This window comes from Eschrichtius robustus, chromosome X (genome assembly GCF_028021215.1).
Source record: "Eschrichtius robustus isolate mEscRob2 chromosome X, mEscRob2.pri, whole genome shotgun sequence".
In the NCBI taxonomy this organism is placed as follows: Eukaryota; Metazoa; Chordata; class Mammalia; order Artiodactyla; family Eschrichtiidae; genus Eschrichtius; species Eschrichtius robustus.
Window position 1 is genome coordinate 109,489,283 of NC_090845.1, and position 20,913 is coordinate 109,510,195.

A 20,913-nucleotide genomic window follows, 5' to 3' on the forward strand; every position below is an offset into this window, starting at 1 on the left:
ATTCCACTGGTATGCAGCCATCATGAAAGAGGAACTAAAATCGTTTTGAAGCAAAAATGTGTCAAAAGGGAACTCTAAACAGGCCCAAAGGGAGTGCTTAAATGAAAAAGTGCCTTAGATCCCTCAAATAGAAGAAAACCCATAATTATTCCAAATACAAATTAATATGCAGCTAGTACTTTCTGTTTTGTGAACACAACACTGCTATTTACACAGAATTATTTCAACATACCCAAAGCCTCTGCCAGGCCCCAAACCTTCTGTCCATAGATGTCGGTCTTGTTCCAAGCAAATGTGTAGACAAGATTAATTGCAGCAGGAAACCACTTCTGTGTGAGTCGCCCTTCCACAGCTACTGTGAGGTGTACTTTTATCATCCCCACGGGAATGGTTGAATGTGTTAAAAGGATCCGTAGCAGGGTTTTATACCCGGGGGTGCGGCTGCTTAGGTAACTCAGCCTCACAAAGCTGGAAGGAATGGGGATCTCCTCCTGTACAACCTGAAAGAAAAAAAGTCACATGGGTTCTTACCAGTGGTCACAGGTAGGCAAGGATACTGCATGCTTTTGTCTTAGAAACACGCCAAAGGAGAGAGCTTAAAGGGATTATGGATGTCAAGGCGTTTGGTCTAGAATCTATGTGAGGCTACATGACCATAGGTTTCGAATTTTGCACCAAATCTGCATGCGGACAAGACGTCCAGCCTATCCTGAGGATTGCTCTCCTTTTTTTCCTGCCAGGAAAGACTGTGAAAATAACAATTTTGGTTTTTCAACAATGTTCCAAAAATTGCTTTGTAGGAGTTGGAGAAGATCACACTGCTGAATGTCAAGGATTTCAGTGCTATGGGTTCCATTAAAGGTTTTTTCTTATATATTCAGACACAAAAGCTTGTTCGATGTGTTAAGTTATATATCACAAACCACTGTTGTAGCTCTTATTCAGGTTAGGCTCTCTAAGAGGAAGGACTCTGGAAGCAGGCCCAGCAAGTGATATTTTATGACAGAGATTATGGTGTCCCTAGAACTAATCTTTCCTGATGCCATCAAACTTGCCTTCTTTGGAGCTTTGCAATGACCCCGAGGGCCAACTTTTTAATCAAATTTTGCTTGCATATTTCTCTGTGTTTGGATGTATCAATAGCTAGGACAAGTTTTTCCAAGCTGGCACCTGTGACTGAAAAGCAAATAACTCCCATTAACTCCTCTGCAAATCTTTTACAAACGTTGGTCCCAGAGTGAAAATAACTCCTGGCTTCCTTAATTAATTACTATTACTTATTTGTTTATTAGCATGGATGGAGTTAACCAAAAGTGGTCACTAAAACTACATCTTACATTCTGTGACTTTCAACTTTCCAAATACAGCTGAAGAAAGAGCCCATCCTATTTAACACATTTAAGGGGACATGGATAGTGTGGATATTTTTGTGCCCTTATTCATTTTTATCTCAGAACATTGTCCCGTCTTCCTTTTCCAAACTGGTGCACATAGTAGAACTGATTGTTAAACACACTCTATCTCATATTGTCCAGGATTTCTAGCCATTCTTTTCTTTCTGAGGGCACAAATCCCTTTTGTCTATTCTTTGCCCAGTTTTCCTTCCTCTACATTATCTACTTGATACCAAAGCTGTCCACTGGCTCTATCTTCTTAGATGGTGGCAGAAGTACAATAGTGAAGGATAGCATGACACTCACCACCTTGGTATTTCATTTCCCTAAGGAATCATGCAATCCTAGAGCAGTTTGAAAACTTGTGTTGAAAGAGACCCATGCTTCCTAATATCTGTGAAAGGATTGGTGTACCAGCCCAATGTACTCATTAAATACTATCTAGTTTTTTCTTCCTTTCTTCAGGAAAACAATGGAAAAGACAGGAGTGGCAACACTCCAGACTCCTTTTTGTGGAGAGTACTATTTTTTGTGAGCCTTTCTCAAGTGGTATCCTCTGGGCAGTGCTAACAGCTGGTGGGGATGTTGTGATGGAAGAAAAACCAATTCAATCTTTGACTGTTCATTTACCTCTTCTTAAGTATACTTGAATCCTGGATCTGTCTGATTTATGAGTCCATTTTGGTGGACATTAAACTATCATTAAAATATTAAAATTAAAGTACCATTAAAATGTTTCTATAACATAGTGAGAAAATTGTACTATGGATATCTGAATGCCTTAGTCTCTGTTATTTTTTCTTTTGCCCTACCCAGGTACGTGGGGAGTTTCTTGCCTTTTGGGAGGTCTGAGGTCTTCTGCCAGCGTTCAGTAGGTGTTCTGTAGGAGTTGTTCCACATGTAGATGTATTTCTGATATATTTGTGGGGAGGAAGGTGATCTCCACGTCTTACTCTTCCGCCATCTTGAAGCTCCTCCTATAAAACTCTATCTTTTCTGTCCCCTGTGTGACCTCAACAACTTGATGGTTTCCAGCTCCCCCGAGATTTCTCTTGATTGAGTGCTTTTTCAGTACACCATGACCCCAGCCGTGCGCAGAGGTGCTTGCCGAGCCTGGGCCGGGTCCCGGTGCCTGGGCTCGCCCGGCCTCTACGTGGCCACAAACTGCGAAGCGGGCTCTAGCTCGCTGCCGCTTCCACCGTCCACGAGGGTGCGGCCGCATCTGATCTGCTGGGCTGGGGCGCAGCCAGGAAGTGGCAGCCCAGGATCAGATGGCTTCACAGGTGAATTCCATCAAACATTTAGAGAAGAGCTAACACCAATCCTTCTCAAACTCTTCCAAAATATAGCAGAGGGAGGAACACTCCCAAACTCATTCTACGAGGCCACCATCACCCTGATACCAAAACCAAATAAAGATGCCACAAAGAAAGAAAACTACAGGCCAATATCACTGATGAACACAGATGCAAAAAACCTCAACAAAATACTAGCAAACATAATCCAACAGCACATTAAAAGGATCACATACCATGATCAAGTGGGGTTTATCTCAGGAATGCAAGGATTGTTCAATATACGCAAATCAACCAATGTGATACACCATATTAACAAACTGAAGGAGAAAAACCATATGATCATCTCAATAGATGCAGAGAAAGCTTTCGACAAAATTCAACACCGATTTATGATAAAAACCCTCCAGAAAGTAGGCATAGAGGGAACTTTCCTCAACATAATAAAGGGCAAATATGACAGACCCACAGCCAACATTGTCCTCAATGGTGAAAAACTGAAACAATTTCCACTAAGATCAGGAACAAGACAAGGTTGCCCACTCTCACCGCTATTGTTCAACATAGTTTTGGAAGTTTTAGCCACAGCAGTCAGAGAAGAAAAAGAAATAAAAGGAATCCAAATTGGAAAAGAAGAAGTAAAGCTGTCACTGTTTGCAGGTGACATGAGACTATACATAGAGAATCCTAAAGATGCTACCAGAAAACTACTAGAGCTAAGCAATGAATTTGGTGAAGTAGCAGGATACAAAATTAATGCACAGAATTCTTTTGCATTCCTATACACTAATGATGAGAAATCTGAAAGTGAAATTAAGAAAACACTCCCATTTACCATTGCAACAAAAAGAATAAAATACCTAGGAATAAACCTACCTAAGGAGACAAAAGACCTGTATGCAGACAACTATAAGACACTGATGAAAGAAATTAAAGATGATACAAACAAATGGAGAGGTATACCATGTTCTTGGACTGGAAGAATCAACATTGTGAAAATGACTATACTACCCAAAGCAATCTACAGATTCAGTGCAATCCCTATCAAACTACCAATGGCATTTTTCACAGAACTAGAATAAAAAATTTCACAATTTGTATGGAAACACAAAAGACCCCGAATAGCCAAAGCAATCTTGAGAAAGAAAAACGGAGCTGGAGGAATCAGGCTCCCTGACTTCAGACTATACTACAAAGCAACAGTAATCAAGACAGTATGGTACTGGCACAAAAACAGAAATATAGATCAATGGAACAGGATAGAAAGCCCAGAGATAAACCCATGCACTTATGGTCACCTTATCTTTGATAAAGAAGGCAAGCATATACAGTGGAGAAAAGACAGCCTGTTCAATAAGTGATGCTGTGAAAAGTGGACAGCTACATGTAAAAGAATGAAATTAGAACACTCCCTAACACCATACACAAAAATAAACTCAAAATGGACTAAAGACCTAAATGTAAGGCCAGACACTATCAAACTCTTAGAGGAAAACATAGGCAGAACCCTCTATGACATAAATCACAGCAAGATCCTTTTTGACCCACCGCCTAGAGAAATGGAAATAAAAGCAAAAATAAACAAATGGGACCTAATGGAACTTAAAAGCTTTTGCACAGCAAAGGAGACCATAAACAAGACGAAAAGACAACCCTCAGAATGGGAGAAAATATTTGCAAATGAAGCAACTGACAAAGGATTAATCTCCAAGATTTACAAGCAGCTCATGCAGCTCAATATCAAAAATAAAAAAACAACCCCATCCAAAAATGGGCAGAAGACCTAAATAGACATTTCTCCAAAGAAGATATACAGATTGCCAACAAACACATGAAAGAATGCTCAACATCATTAATCATTAGAGAAAAGCAAATCAAAACCACAATGAGATTATCATCTCACACCGGTCAGAATGGCCATAATCAAAAAATCTACAAACAATAAATGCTGGAGAGGGTGTGGAGAAAAGGGAACCCTCTTGCACTGTTGGTGGCAATGTAAATTGATACAGCCACTATGAAGAACAGTATGGAGGTTCTTTAAAAAACTAAAAATAGAACTACCATACGACCCAGCAATCCCACTACTGGGCATATACCCTGAGAAAACCATAATTCAAAAAGAGTCATGCACCAAAATGTTCATTGAAGTTCTATTTACAATAGCCAGGACATGGAAGCAACCTAAGTGTCCATCAACAGATGAATGGATAAAGAAGATATGGCACATATATACAATGGAATATTACTCAGCCATAAAAAGAAATGAAATTGAGTTATTTGTAGTGAGGTGGATGGACCTAGAGTCTGTCATACAGAGTGAAGTAAGGCAGAAAGAGAAAAACAAATACCATATGCTAACACATATATATGGAATCTAAAAAAAAAATGGTCATGAAGAACCTAGGGGCAAGACGGGAATAAAGACACAGACCTACTAGAGAATGGCCTTGAGGACACGGGGAGGGGAAGGGTAAGCTGGGACGAAGTGAGAGAGTGTCATGGACATATATACACTACCAAACGTAAAATAGATAGCTAGAGGGAAGCAGCCGCACAGCACAGGGAGATCAGCTCGGTGCTTTGTGACCACCTAGAGGGGTGGGATAGGGAGGGTGTGAGGGAGGGAGACGCAAGAGGGAAGAGATATGGGGACATATGTATATGTATAACTGATTCACTTTGTTATAAAGCAGAAACTAACACACCAGTGTAAAGCAATTATACTCCAATAAAGATGTTAAAAAAAAAAAGAAAAGAAAAATCCTCAGGAATCCTAGAATATGAAGTTTCAAAAATGTCTTCCTCTGACTATAAAGCGTGAACACTTAAAAAGCAGTTTTAGACAAAATGCACAGGCTTGACAACTACCTTTACGAAACACAGCTAAACAAGAGGAGGTGTCATGACTTCTAAGAACAATGACAGCGGACGCAAATTAGACAGTGGAAGAAAACTAGATTTCTTAAGGAGCTTTAATTTCAGAACCACAAATGGTCCCACCTCGTTGATTATACTGTTACCACTATTGAGGCAACAAGCTTTGTTCTTTTGATCACAGTATTCATCAGGTCAAGGTTTGGGGTCTAATCCTCATGACATGAGCTAGTTCATCTTGCTTTGTTCCATGGCCAGAGATAGCACCTTATAGCCCCGGCCAATCACCTTGCAAATGTGTGCCAGAGAGATTACATCTGAAGGCTTCTCTTGAAAAATGAAGGGCAGCACATTATAGGGCTGGCAGGAGTACCAGGAAAAGGAATCTAGCCATTATGCACTGTTGAGCACCCCATGGATACTATGATTTTATACTTTCAAGGTCAATGTACCCACCTGCAGCTCAGGAACGATAGTTCCCCTCTCTGGACAGGACCCTCCAAATGATGTGAGTGGTGAAGGAAGCACAATAGGGTTTGGGCTGATAAAGTTGGAGATATCACAGGATGGTGGGTCTGATATAACTCTCTGCATGGTCACTTTCTCCACCACAATAAACTGATTCCAAGGCAACCAGAGTGTCCTCTTCTCAGGTAGGAAAGGTGACCGATCAAAGATTAAGATGACAGAGATACCACCGACAGCTACGAGGTCAAAGCTGAGAAGGAAAAACAGAAGATAGCTTCAACCAAATGAACAACTAAAATAAAATTAAAGTTTAAAAAACAGGTAATTTCAGTGCTCTTTCCTTCTTTTGGGACGCAACTATATCCATTTGTATTCTCTATTTTATTCCTTCTATTCCGTCTAACTAAATATTCATTCCATGGAGACTTCTGTTCACTATCCAGTAGACTTCTGAGAAAAAATTCCATATCACCAGTTGATATTCACCTAGGATTTATAGATCAATTTTAATGCTATCTTAAACAAAATCACTGCATGTATTTCTGCAAAGCCAAATCTGACATCACTGCTCCTCCCTGTGCTAGAGAGAACTGAAAGATGGCCATTGAACATTAAGCAACATCTGTAATATGCTGCATTATTCATCCTAAAAAAAATTCCTATAATGTAACTCAATAAAAGTAAGGAGCCAAAAGGTTAAATATCTTGTTCACAGTCACCAACACAGTGTCAGAAACCTGGTGGTGTCTTTGAGATGGCATTTGGAGAGAGATACCAGCTGAGGAAATTTGTTCAGTGAAATCTGCTTGAACAATACCATGCTTGAACCCTCCACATCTGGCTACCCCCTTTGGCTCCTGATTCTACTTGAACTCTAGATTTAGGATTTCTGGTTCGCTCTAGAATGCCTCTTCATTTCCTGTTGTAAGGAAGTCTGTAGTGGACCCTGTCCATCTCCACTGACAACTCCTTCCATATCTCTGACTAAACAAGACTACCTCTTCTGTAAGTCCATCTCTTGATGTGGTCTCTGAAATGACTCTTCAGTTGGAGCATAATAGACTCAGATTTCAGTTCATTCTGCACTAGATGGCTCTACCTTCCTGCTCTTTTAAGTACAATGATGTCTTTGAGATAATGTACTTGAAAGCATTCAAAAAGCATAAAATACTATGTGTACAAGATAATGATAAATTATTATCATTATCTCTTAAAAATGGATAAAGGGCAATGGATGCTCCTTAATATTCAAGCAACTTAAATCCACAGGAGAGAGATGTAAGCAATCCTGTGTGTTAAAAAAAAAAGAACTTTCTTAAAACACTTTTCAATGGTAAAATGCTCTGATAGTGAATCAGACTTAATTATGGATATCTCACCACTCCCTTCATATGACATTTATTATATTTATTATAGTATTACCAATTGTGTCCTGTTGCAGAAATCTTTCATGTAAAGATAAGTGGACAGTAACAAAGGATAGCTAATACGGTATTTTTTATTGTTGCTTTTTCAGTCAAGTAGCTGTAATATTAAGGCAGTTTCCAAAAAGAGGATTTGAAGAACTGCATTAGCTTTAGAAAATAATTTAGGTTTGACGTAAAAAGAGAAAACCCCAAACAGCTTATGGTTTAAGACAGAGAGGCTGAATTCATGATAATACAGGAGCAGTTTAAGGCAAGCGTAGTGAGGGGAAGTCCTACATTACTTGTCAAGAGACCTTTTCTCTGGTTCACATTCTACACTGATTCAACTGTGTCCTTGGGCAAGTTTATTTGCTTCACCCAAACCTCAGCTCTTGACTCCTTAAAACTGAACTGCTTACTTATTTGAAAACAAAAACAAATGCAAACACAAAAACAAAATAAACTACCCAAACAAGAACATATGTACCTGGCAATTATTCTCTACTTCTAGAAAGATTAAGCAGACAGGGCAGGCTTCTTGTTTTGTAGAAAGAATGTGATTTTGGCTTCATACACACTTGGGTTCAAATCTCAGCTTTGCCACGTTAACTTTGTGTCTTTGGGCTAATTATTTAACTCTCATGAACTTCAGTTTCCTCATTAGTAAAATGGGGCTAATATGGTCTATCACTCAGCTACTACCATAAGTGAGTAAATAAGATAAAGACTTAAGAGCCAAGCATATAGTAGTGACTCAACAAATATTAACTTTCTTCTCAAATCAGATCCATTGCCCTATTAAATTTACAGATGTCTTCTCTTGTAGTTCAAATGAACTCTAGGCCAGTTTTTGATTATCTCCATAAGCAGATACTGAGTTTTAAGTTCTCCTGGGAACTTCCCCTAAGCGTCCTGTGTTGGGTTAGTTTTATGTGTCAATTTTGTTGGGCTACAGTACCCAGTTATTTAATCAAACACTAATCTAGGTGTTGCTGGGGAGGTATTTTGTAGATCTGGTTAATATCTACAGTTAGCTGAGTTTAAGTAAAGGGGATTACCCTTGATAATGTGGGAGGGCCTCATTCAATTAGTTGAAAGAGCAAAACTGAAGTTTTTCAGAGGAAGAAGGATTTCTGCCTCAAGACTGCAGATGTAGCATCTACTCCTTGCCGAGAGATTCCAGTCTGCTAGCTTACCCTACAGTTTTTGGAGTTGCCAATCCCCACAATCACATAAGTAATTCCTTGAAATCTCTTTCTTTCTCCCTCTCTCTATATACAGTTAACCCTTGAACAACGTGGGGGTTAGGGTCCCCCCCAAGCACGTTGAAAATTTGCTTATAACTTTACAGTTGGCCCTCCATGTCCACAGTTCCACAGCCACGGATTCAACAGACTGCGAATCATGTAGTACTGTAATACATATTTATTGAAAAAAATCCACACGTGGACCCGTGCAGTTCAAATCCATGTTGTTCAAGGGCCAACTGTATATATATATATATATTATACATATATATAATATATATGTATGATATGTATTATACATATTACAATACATATGTACATATTATAATACATATGTATAATATGTATTATACATGTATATGTATAATATACACATATATAATATACATATGTATATACACACATATGCATGTATATGTACATGTATATATGCATACACACACACACACACACACACACAGAGGTTCTGTTTCTCTGCAGAACCCTGACTGATTTCTCCTCTTCCCACCTAGCTATTATATATAGTAAACACTGTCTGGGTGACTCATTAATTGCCATGGTGGTGGAAGGTGGATCTGTAGCCAACAACCCATCTAAATTATTGCAATACCCAATAGAATGCTCTCTGGATGATTAATTCCTTTGGGATTTCCCCCACCACAAATGGTCTCCATTGGCACGAGTCAATAAGAACAGGTTACAAAGTCACGTGAGAGTGAGCATAAAACACCCAAGGGAGAGGACATATTTGTTTGGAGACTGTTAATCCGTAATAAGTCAGACCAGTCCTATTCATAGATGGAAGACTATTGTAGCTTATGTAAAATGCTTATTTCTGCCTTATGGTATCCATAAATGAACAAACTCTTATCTTGAGGGGAATCAGAGGAAGCCCTCTCTTCATCTTCCAAGGTCTTCCGAACAAAGTTCTTGAGACCTTTAATGCTCTCAAGAATCTTCTAAGAATGTCAATGCTTCACCTATTTTGCTTATCATTAGCTGAACTATTAATATGAGCATCTGTTACATATCTAAGTTGAAGGTGGTAAATCATAGAAGGTAAGAGTAAGATTACTTGGGTTCAACTTTTGGCTCTACCCTTATTAGCTGTGTTAATTTGGATAAGTTTTCTCATCTGCCAAATGGGGAGGATGATAATAATGATTCCTATCTCATAAAGTTGTTGTGAGGATGAAATAGAATATGTATGAAAATGCAAGGAATACAGTAGATAATCATACATCATCTTTCCTTTAGAATTGCCTTTTTTTTTTTCTTTTCTGCTACTTTGGCCTCTCCCAATCTGCATACCTAATCTCTTCTTACTTTTAGAGGGACCTGTCTTCCACTCCCATCCTTCCTTCTGCTTTTTATACATCACTTTGGTCTCATGACCTAGACTTTTCCTGGTTCCCTAGGGAAAGTTGTCAATTAACTTGTGCAGATGGATGATAATGTGGGTAATTAGTTCTCCAGCCACCATAACATATTTGCATATAACAGGGAGTTTGAAAGAGTCAATAACTTAACCCAAAGCAGTGATAGCATTGATGGGAACAACAGGCACAGTGGCAGAGAGGTGGGATTGAGATTTGGGAGACAGAAAGCCAGAACTTTACAGCAGTTTGCATATCACACCCTGTCTACTAGGTATCTAAATGCTAACCTCAACCTTTCTATAATCCTTTTGCCCTCAGGTATACAGATGGTCCCCAAGTTACAATGGTTTGACTTAGGGTTTTTCAACTTTATGATGGTGCAAAAGCGATAAGCATTCAGTAGAAACCATACTTTGAATTTTGATCTTTTCCCGGGCTAGCGATATGCGATAGAAACTCTCTCGTGGTGCTGGGCAGCGCAGCGCGCCACAGCTCTGTCGGCCACGTGATCACGAGGGTAAATAACTGATATGCCTACAACTCTTCTGTACTCACACAACCAGTCTGTTTTTCACTTTCAGTTCTGTATTCAATCAATTACATGAGATATTCAATACTTTATTACAACAGGCTTCGTGTTACATGATATTGCCCAACTGTAGGCTAATGGAAATGTTCTGAGCACATTTAAGGTAGGTTAGACTAGGCTATGATGCTTGGTAGGTTAGGTGTATTAAATGCATTTTCAACTTAAAATATTTTCAACTTACGATGGATTTATCGGGATGTAATCCCATCATAAACTGAGGAAGATCTGTAGTTTCCCTATGATATTCTACTTTTGAAATGTACTTAACTCAATCTGAGGTAGCAACCAGCAGAGACATATAAATGGAAACTCTCATCACACTCACTTTATGTCTAAGAGATGATAGTGGGACTGTCTGGTTGGCATTTGGGGCACATATTTTGAATGCCTACACCCTTTGTGGAGCCTGAGGGAAGAGTTACTGCCAGAGGGGACTCTGGCTAGTGTCTGTCATCTATATAAACCTAGTTCTCACAGTGAGCTCAGTGGGAGGGTCCTGGCATTTTACTTAAGATTAAAAGCACAAAAATAACAACAAAAATTGTCCCCCTTTAATGCTTTCTGTAAACTGGAAACAGAAAATTTATAGACTTCTTAGACATCACATTTCTTTTAGGTTCTTTTGTGAATATCGAATAATTCACTGAAACCTTTGTACACAAGCTAAAAAACCTAAGGCCCATCATTTCTCCATGAGAAGCCAAATGTCCCTGAGGGCATATTCTATTTAAAGAAATAATCCATTTCTCAATTTCTGGCACATGGTTGAACCTGCTGGCAAGGGAGAGGCCAGTTTTCTGTACCAGCTACTGGTGCATGAACTACCAAAATTCCATCATTCAATCTAATTGAGAGAAAAGTCCATTTGAATTAGTAGAGAGCTCTGATTATAGAATATTTGAAAGGAAACAGTTTTTATTGCATACATATATATATATATATATATACACATATATTCAGACTAGATGCTCCCAGAGTAGTTCTGCTGAGCTTGTTATAATGAATAGACGGCTCATTACTAATTAGCAATATAATTTACATACAAATAATTCATATAATTTGCTAAAATCTTAAAAAGTTTTTCTTAAGTAGGTTAAAATTCTTCCTTATTATCTTCTTTAACTATTTTTTGTAAGCCTTTTCTTGAAAGGCAGTTGAAAAAATAAATTCAGCATAGCCCAAGTTGAACAATTAACAATTCTGAAGTGGCTAGGACTAATAATAAGGTCTGATTTTAGGTTCTTGAAATGACATAGTCTCTCACACTGTGATAAAGCTTCAAGGCAACAGGTCTCTTTATATGAGTACTGAAGCGGCTTGTTATGAGTAGGACATTTCAAGGGTAGCCACCTGGAGACTAGGGCACCTCAAAGCCATCATTACAATGTTCCTGAGAATCATAAATAGGTACCTTTAAGCTGGACACATGGGCCTATTGACTCAAATATTCTAAACAAATGTCTACCTAAAGGATGGCAACAAAAATGTTTTTGTGAGCAAATCCTTTTCCAGGAGGAAAAGATTTAACTAGGGGTCTTGCTTTCCAGGTCTCTGAGAACCTGGGGAAGCCCTTAGAGAGCAGCTTGGTGGTTGGTGCTTAAGGTTAAATCACTATGGTTATATAGACACCAAGGGAAATTGGTTAAGCTGGCCATGCTTTTCGACCTGTTATAGCCACTAGTAAAATAGGCAGTCTAGGGAGGACACATTTTTTTTTTTCTTTTAATGTCTTAATGTGGTTGAATTGTATACCTTTGGAAGAAAACTTTTGGACAACTTTATCTCTGAAATATTTTGAGGCTATCATGGAAAGAACAGCCTAGGTGTTCAATGCTTTATTACCTGCATCATCTCACTGGATTTTGAATCTGGATTTATAAATGATGAAGCCTTAGGTGAAGGGTAGACAACTTTCCACATGGCCAGGGTTTCAGGAAGACTTGACAGTAATAGTACAGGGTTGGTTAGAAGATAAAACTTGGTTTGATTTAGATGGGGAATAGAAGAAATAAATAACACCAATGACTTTTTTAGATACAGCTTGAAGGAAGATGGGCTTATAAACACTGTATCACTTGAGCCCTAGTTTGACTCATGGCTAGAAGTCGGTATTTGGCCCGCACAACGATCAGAAGCAATATTGACATACCTTCCATCTTGCCGGCTGATGGTAAACCCATAATCACTGTGGTGCAAGAAACTAACATTCACCCCTACTAGAGGGGTTCCATCTACAGCCATCACTTGGCCTCGGATCACACAAGCACGCCTGCAACACAAGATCAAAGGCAAATATAAAAGCATGCTGAAACTAGATTCTAGAAGCCAAGTTGGAGAAAGTTTGGAAAACACAGTTCAGTATAACAAAGAAAACAATAATTTCACTAACGAGTAGTAACTTCTAATAACATTTTGGTGATGGTATGAATATCTTTTTTTACCAATAAAAATTGGGATTATACTCGGTATAGTTCTGAATCCTGATATTTTTAAGATGGCAGTATATTATTAACATTGTCCAATGTAATTAGAAATTCCTTAATATATCATTTTCATATTAGATAATATAGCCCTAAAACAGTATTCCTTGTTTAATCCATTCCCTATTTTAGGATATTTAGCTGTTTTTTATTTTTTTCTACATTGAATTTCTTATTATTTCCTTGGGAGATAGTCCTAGTCGTGGAAAGATACTTTTCTCTTATTAAAATTAATTAAAATGAAAATTAGTTAACACATAAATACACTGTAGACATGACTAAAGTCCCTGCTGACCACCTCCCTCCCAGTTCCTGGTCTTCTCCCCAGAGGTAATCAGCAATATCATTTTGTTGAGGGCATTTTCTATGCATTTACATACATAGGTGTGAACACTTTTAAGGCTCTTAATACATATTGCCAAATTGCTTTTTCTGGAAAAATAATTTAAAAAAAAAAAGCAGACTTAGTTGGGCAAATTTTAACAGTTAAAGTCTGCAAAAAAGACATGGTCCCTGACTATATAGTACCATGTTTCTCTGGCCCGATTGAAATAAAATATTTCAGGAGATTTTCCCTTTAAACAAACGAGTTTCATCTTTACCAAATAAGGGGATTCCATTAGACTAGCCCTTAACAGAGCTGTCTCCCAGGGACATAGTCCACTAAAAGGAGTATACTTTCAGCTCTAGCTTGGCCAACAAGTTGTAAAAAAGTTTAGGAGCTTGGCAGTTAAGAAGGCCCAGGGGCAACCCCCAAGCACAGATTTTTCACTTGTCTGTTGTTATTGGGGTTGGGGGGAAGGGGGTCTCACCAGAGTCCAGTCCTAGCCTTGGCAGCCCTGAGCTCTAGAACGTGCATTTTATAGCTGGAGCTGGTAGGGTTGAAGAGGTTAGGCAGGGTCAATGATTTTTCCTAGGGCATTAATGTCATTTTTTTCACCAAGTGAGATTCAGGGTATCCAGGCAAGCTCAATCTTGGATTAAAAGGGGCCATGTTATTTGGGCAAACATGACTTTCCAAAGTAACCATAATAATTCCACCCCGGCATTATACATTCTTTCAATCAGCAAGTCAAGGCAATGTGTCTAAAGGCTCTTGGCCACAAAGATCGTTCAAGAGAAAAAAAAAAACTGTGAAAAAGCAGAAGACAGTTACCAGCCAAAGCTTGTGTTATATGTTATAGCCAACAAACAGCACTACTAAATTCTATTGCAATCAGAGGAACTGGGATATGTTATACTGATAGGATTTATCCTGCATCACCTAAAGCCTTCCCCCAACACAAACTATAAGCCATTAAGTATTGCACAAAGCTAAGCTAGTATAATTGTTGCTATTAGTGTCTTTACTGAGCTCTTCAGACCGACATTCCTAGTTCTGACATAAATTAGTGGGTTTCTTCTTTCCAATGAGCTGTCCATCTTATGAATTCTGTAAATAATGGTTCTGAATGGCATGCAAGTGGCACACTGGCACTTGCTTTGCCTTGTCTGATTCTTCCAGTTCCTTTTTGGGGTGATTTTGAAATTGTGAGATTTTGAAATCCCATTTGTTCTAATAGAGAAGATATTTGAAAGTCACCGAGTTCTGGATTTTGAACTAATCCTGACAGATCTGGTCCCTGGTTCTAAATCCAATGTAACAAGACATGAAAAGAGAAGGATGTCTCTAGTTTTATACAGTAACATTTTGAAGGTCTTTACAAAGCAAAATTTGACAAACTGGGTATAGATTAAGTAGAAACCAGCTGAGAAAATCTCCTGCAAACTACCTAGGGATCGGAGCCAGAGGGGCTGAGAAGAGACCTGCATTAGTGAGGCCACCTTCATTTGAAGATCAGTTCAACATTGCTTCCTGAGCCCTATGTGCTGATGGCTTTTGGGGGGGTGTGGTAGGGGGTAATTATGAACTTGCCAAGGCTTTACCAGTTAACAAGGTGGGCTTTTCAACAATGATGCCTACTTAGGTGGTCGCTGATTGCCTATTGGCAAGACAATTCTACACCCGCTTATTTTATTTGTTCACATTAATCTAGACATTGTGTCTTCCCACAGCTATACTAGGCTCAATTATTTTTGTTTTTATTTTGTCAAGCCTAGTTGACGTTATTTGCTCATATTTTACGACAGACACAGACCTGTCTCTTCTCTCTGCTGTTCTTTTATTTTCTATACAGCTTATATTTATGAAGGATCCAGGCTGGTGAGTGAAAGTCTCATAAAAGTCATCATTATTCTGTGCACTTCTCTTGTATTCTTCTCTTCCTTCATTCTGTATCTCATTCTGAGTAGACTTGTCTTTTGACTCCTCTGCTCTTTAATATTCCTCATATTTTATGAAGCACACAGATTTGTGTGATAACGACTCATCAAAGTCATCATTATTCAAGACATTGTCTACCTGTTCTTCTTCTCATTCGTTTCACTCATCATTCATAAATAATGCGCAGACTTGTCTTTCAACTCCCCTACTTTTTTTATTCCTCATATTTTATGATCCACACCAACTTACAGCATATGATAAAGCCCCATAAAACTTATTCTTCTACATTTATCAGCATTGAACTCTCTTTGTAATGTATTAGACTTTAAATGTTCTAAGATTCCCTGTATCTTGCTGCATTTGCTTCCATTATTTACACACTCCATGTCATCCATTTTTCACAAGAATAACTCTTAGCTCCTTTCATTCCTGGGTTACTAGTACTTACTATAATCTTTGACCAACATCAGTCATCCTGCATCAGTATAAGTTGTCTAAATTTCGGGACAGTATTATTCTTTTTTAATTGGCAGTAATTTGGATTGGCACTGCATGCAGAAACCTAGGAAACAAATCTTCTCAGGCAAACTCTCCATTTCAAAAAGAATGCTCTCAAGTCTGCTCGCTTCCGCAGGCTACTCCAGCTCCAGATGGCCCTTAGGGAACCTTTAGATATTGTCTTGGCAGATATGGTGTATTGTGCCACTTCGTACAGCACAACTGCCACTTTCTGTGCTCTAGCTTCTAAACTCAATTTTCTTCATAATTGTGGGTGGTAGCCTTGTATCTGCTTTATTTTTCCTGATTTACGCAACCACTAAAATATACTTTCTCCCCCATGTATATAATCTGTTTGTTTACGTTTCCAATATCCAAGGTGGCCTGCATAATTCACCTTTTTCCTAGGTTAGATCCTTGCTGAAGTAGTGAGGCGTCTATGGCTGGGGTCTGTCTTCGGTAATCCCACACTCCCACTTTCCGTGTTTTTTGTCATGCCCAATTGCGGTGCCTCCCTGTTTCCTGTCCAGCTTCTTCAAATCACCCTTTAAGTGAGGCAGCCATACTTGGCCTGTCCTTGGTCTGTCCTGAGGAAACATCTTGAACTCTTAAACTTTTGCCACATGAAAAAGTTCAACGTGAGTCCTAAACCTTTAAGGACCTGTCTTTTCCTGAAACTTTTTCAATTAAATAATATACGGAACTCTTCCGAACCTTTCAAACTAGATTACAGAAGCTACTGTCTGGACTATCATGAGGCTGGCCCTGCACATGTGTAGAGCAGGTATGTGCCCAGTGTGACTGTCTTTTGTGTTGGTTGTGTGTGTGTGTTTGTGTACTCTCAATGGCGGGTACTGCATGCTTTCCATCTTTGCCCGGGGCTCTCCTTCTTTGATCCACAGACTTGGATGGGATATTTTGCTTCCCTGAACCTCTAAAAACAAGGACTTCTCCCTGCTATTGTGGGTTAGAGGAAGATAACTTGAACTTGGATGAACGTGTCCAATGTGACTTTAAAAACATGTATGGAGAAGATCACCCCTCACAAGTGTCTCTTTTCTTGTTCTCTGGATAATACAGGCCAAGCTGTCTACCTGCTGTCACTATGCTAAAGCAGCAACCTCAGAGGAACTGCTTCTCCCTTTAACTAAATGCTGAATCCTCTAGGTGTCTGGAGCTTGGTCTGAAGAACAGGGCATCTTGGGAAATGCAAGTCAGAATACACTTTACCGAGAGCCTCATTTAACTAACAAGCTGCTTGTTAGACAGTTCTGACGCAAAAGGTCTAATTCATTCTGTATTTGCTATTTTCGTGGCATAGTCAAATTATCCCTAGCCTTCAATAAATTCTTGGTTTCATTTTCCTCTTCCCTTTGTTGTCTTTTGTCTTCGGTGTCAAATTTCCAATATTCATTCAACACCGCAGGCAAAAAACATTAACCTCAAGCACAAAAGTTGGTTTGAAAAACAAGGCTGAAAACTAAATTGCTGAAAGAAGATGTAATTTACTGCATGGTATTTCTGATTAAAATCTTTCGTAAGGAAGATGAGGCTCAAGGGCTAGGGAAGTTACAGCTATTTGCTTTTGTTGCTAACAGGAGCATAAGCAACCTTTGAAGGGTAACATTCACAATCAAGGACCTGGCCAGCAGGGGATCTAGCAGCAGGTGGACAGGTTAGGTTGTTTTTTCCACAGGAACAGATGAAATCCTTTCCACAGCTGACAGCTCTGGTCAAGAGATAGCATTGAGAAGGACTGGGCTGAGAGAGGCTACGTGAATCCTCTGCTCAGTGGCGTTGGAATCCTGCCCTGTAAATTCCTCTATGAGTTGTCAGTTGGTTCAAATCTCCAAGGGACAGAAACCTGCTGCATATGAGGTGTGGTTTCATGGTTCTCCTGACATCTTCTCCGCGGGCTTATTATACCGTAACGTTCCACAGCTGTAGATTGTGTCATTTGGGCTAAATCACTGCTGCTTCTGGGCGCGCTACTGGAATGCAAATACCTCTGAGCGGTTGGGACAGAGGGCTTATGATGCCCTCTTATCCACCGTGGCACACGATGAATAAATGATCTTCTCTTAAGAGTGTAATTTGGGGACTGTAGTATTGGTCCTCAGTCCTTTCTGGTTTATCTTTCTCTCGTATACACCAGTGACTCTCAAACTTGATCATGCACCAGAATCACCTGGAAGGCTTGTTAAAACACAGACTGCTGGGCCTGCCCTCCAGAGTTTCTGATTCACAGGTCTGGAGTGGGGCCTGAGAATTTGCATTTCTTGCAAGTTCCCAAGTGATGTTCATGCTGCTGAAGACAGAACTTTAGGGAAAGCAAAAACAGTATATACTCAGCCAATTAAGGTGTATGAACTCCTGAGGAAGGAGCCAGGAGGCGTAAACCATATGTATAAAGGCAGGCAAGTCACCAACTGGTTCACAATCTCACCATTATGAAATCTGTGAGGCATGAATTTTTAATACTTCCATACAAACCTCTGGAATAGGGTTTGCAAAACTGCAGTTTGGGGAGTCATGTTGAAACTGTCATGACAAAGTGGTGGTTGGACTACAAGATGAACTGTAGGATCCCTTCAAACCCAGAGATTATGAAATGGAAAAATATGTCTTAACCTGATTTATCTGTCCCAAATAAATGTTAATTTCTTCCCCAGCCCTATTATTCTCATTAGTGCTCATATCTGTGCTATCGCACTTGTCATAGCCTGCCTTGGATGAGAGTTATAGGTCTGTCTTTCTTATTAGATAGTCACTCCAGGGTAAGGACGGTATGATTTTCCTCTGTCCTTCCCAGTGCCTGGTGTATACAGCATGTGCTCAAGAAAGCTCCATCGAATTTCAACTCAAATATTTTTATATGGAGTTGTAAAATACTTCCAGCCTATCCCACAGCACTACTTCAAGGGTTTCAGAGACCACTTTGAGGTTCCTGTGTAACAGTTCATTTATTAGAAGCCAGCATTCTGGATTGTGAATTACGACCTTTTCATCATGAGAGTTTTGTCTGATAATTGACTACTTCAGGGAATTAAATAGTACCCCTGTGATTGGAAAGAATGAATGAATAGTCCTCCTCAAATGCTTAATTTATGAACACTAACCCCATTATTCCTTTATGTACAACCATGTAATTACAACTTGGTATTTCATAACTCAAATACGTTTGAGAGTTCTAACATTCAGATATTTTGGGGGTTTCCACACATCACATGCTAGTTTTTTTTTGATGTATGTTATCTAAGCTGGTACAGTACCATGAAAACATTTACTTCTATAGCATAAACCTGTTTTCACGTTCTGAAAATGTGAATGCAGTGAATGTTCATATGCAAACCCAATAAAATCTCATTAGTTTTTAGTTAAATAGAGCAGGCTGATTTAATCCTACTCAGTTGGTCACTAGCCCAAATAAATAATACCTACCAAATGGGTAACATTAAAAGCAGCTGGGAGCATTACCCATCAACATTCTAGGACTTTGGGAAAGGTGGTGCTATTGCAAATGCAGATAGCTTTTTAAGCAGAATTATTTTCCTCATGGCTAGTGATGTTTCAAGTAAAACAAAATGGGGGCACTCACCCTGAGGTAGGGTGCCTATTTTCCCATCTGCCCTGGTAATTGCTTGTCAAAAGTAGGCTTGCTTTGGATGCCTGAAATCCCCGAAGTAATGGGAAAAAGATCAAGTGTTTTGAAGCAATAAGAAAACTGACAACACAGTCACATTTTCAGGACTGCAGAAGTGCCAGTTTGCTTCATTTAGACACATGATTATTTTTGTCCAGAATTTGAATCCTGAAATATTTGCCCTGGAAGGCCATGCAACTCTTGAATAGTCTCAAGTTTTATTTTATTTTTTTGGTTGGTTTGTTTTTGTCCTGTTTTCCACATTACTCAGATGGTTTATCTTTGTAATCAGCCTTATGGGGTTTTGTTAACCTCATTAACCTTTCCTGTCACTTCTCTGTGAATCTGCCCTTCAAATAATGGATAGTCGTTAAATACAGGGCAAGTCTGTCTTGTTGGCTATAGCCTGGCCATGGATTACTCTTCCCTCCAGGAGGAAAAAGTGTGGCCTCACTGTCCACGCCAGTTCTAGCTCTGGCTTGTTAATAATCATCAATGTGACTTTTCCTAAGAAATGGGATTACTCTCAGCCTCCTTTGTTCCTTATGGAAAGTGAGAGTGATAGTTCTTCCCTGTCTTATCCCCAGTCACCTCACAAAGATGCTGTAACAGTAAAGTAACCCAGTAAAGTGATTGTCTTTTGAACTGGACCTTTCAAATTATATTCTATTATGTACCCTATATATATAATATATATATATATATGTGTGTGTGTGTGTGTGTGTGTGTGTTTGTATAAATAAGATATTAAGCACTTACTATGAGCCAGGTACCATGCCAGGCACTTTCCTTATTTTATTTCACTTACCATCAATATAACCCTGAGTAGGTACTACTATTAGCCTGTTTTAAAGAATGAGGAAACACATTCAGAGAGGTTAAAAAAATTGCTCACGGGGCTTCTCTGGTGGCGCAGTGGTTGAGAATCTGCCTGCCAATGCAGGGGACACGGGTTCGAGCCCTGGTCTGGGAGGATCCCACATTCCGCGGAGCAACTGGGCCCGTGAGCCACAATTACTGAGCCTGCGCGTCTGGAGCCTGTGCTCCGCAACGGGAGAGGCCGCGACAGTGAGAGGCCCGCGCACCGCGATGAAGAGTGGCCCCCGCTTGCCGCAACTAGAGAAAGCCCTCGCATAGAAACGAAGACCCAACACAGCCATAAATAAAAATAAATAAATTAAATATAAACACTGGGTTCAATTAACTGCCCATCCATTAAAAGAAAAAGAAGCTATCTTTGCTCCTTCTGTTCATTGGCCAGCCAAATACTTAAAAAAAAAAAAAAAAAATTGCTCAAGATAACGCAGCTAGTAAGTGGTAGAAATGGTGGACGTCTTTTGACCTGGACTCTAAATGGCCTAAGCTGTAGATTTT

At 39.3% G+C, this 20,913-nt stretch overlaps 1 protein-coding gene across 3 annotated transcripts in view; it reads right to left on the reverse strand.

Annotated features, from left to right (window-relative positions):
• Positions 1-20,913, reverse strand: part of TENM1 (teneurin transmembrane protein 1) — a 570,000-nt gene that overhangs the window by 134,364 nt on the left and 414,723 nt on the right. For all 3 annotated transcript variants that reach the window (XM_068532554.1, XM_068532553.1, XM_068532552.1), the window contains exons 16-18: positions 12,805-12,924; positions 6,023-6,284; positions 233-500 (exon numbers count right to left, since the gene is read on the reverse strand). In XM_068532554.1, coding sequence (XP_068388655.1) covers positions 233-500; positions 6,023-6,284; positions 12,805-12,924 — 650 coding nt within the window. The remainder of the gene's footprint in view (positions 1-232; positions 501-6,022; positions 6,285-12,804; positions 12,925-20,913) is intronic.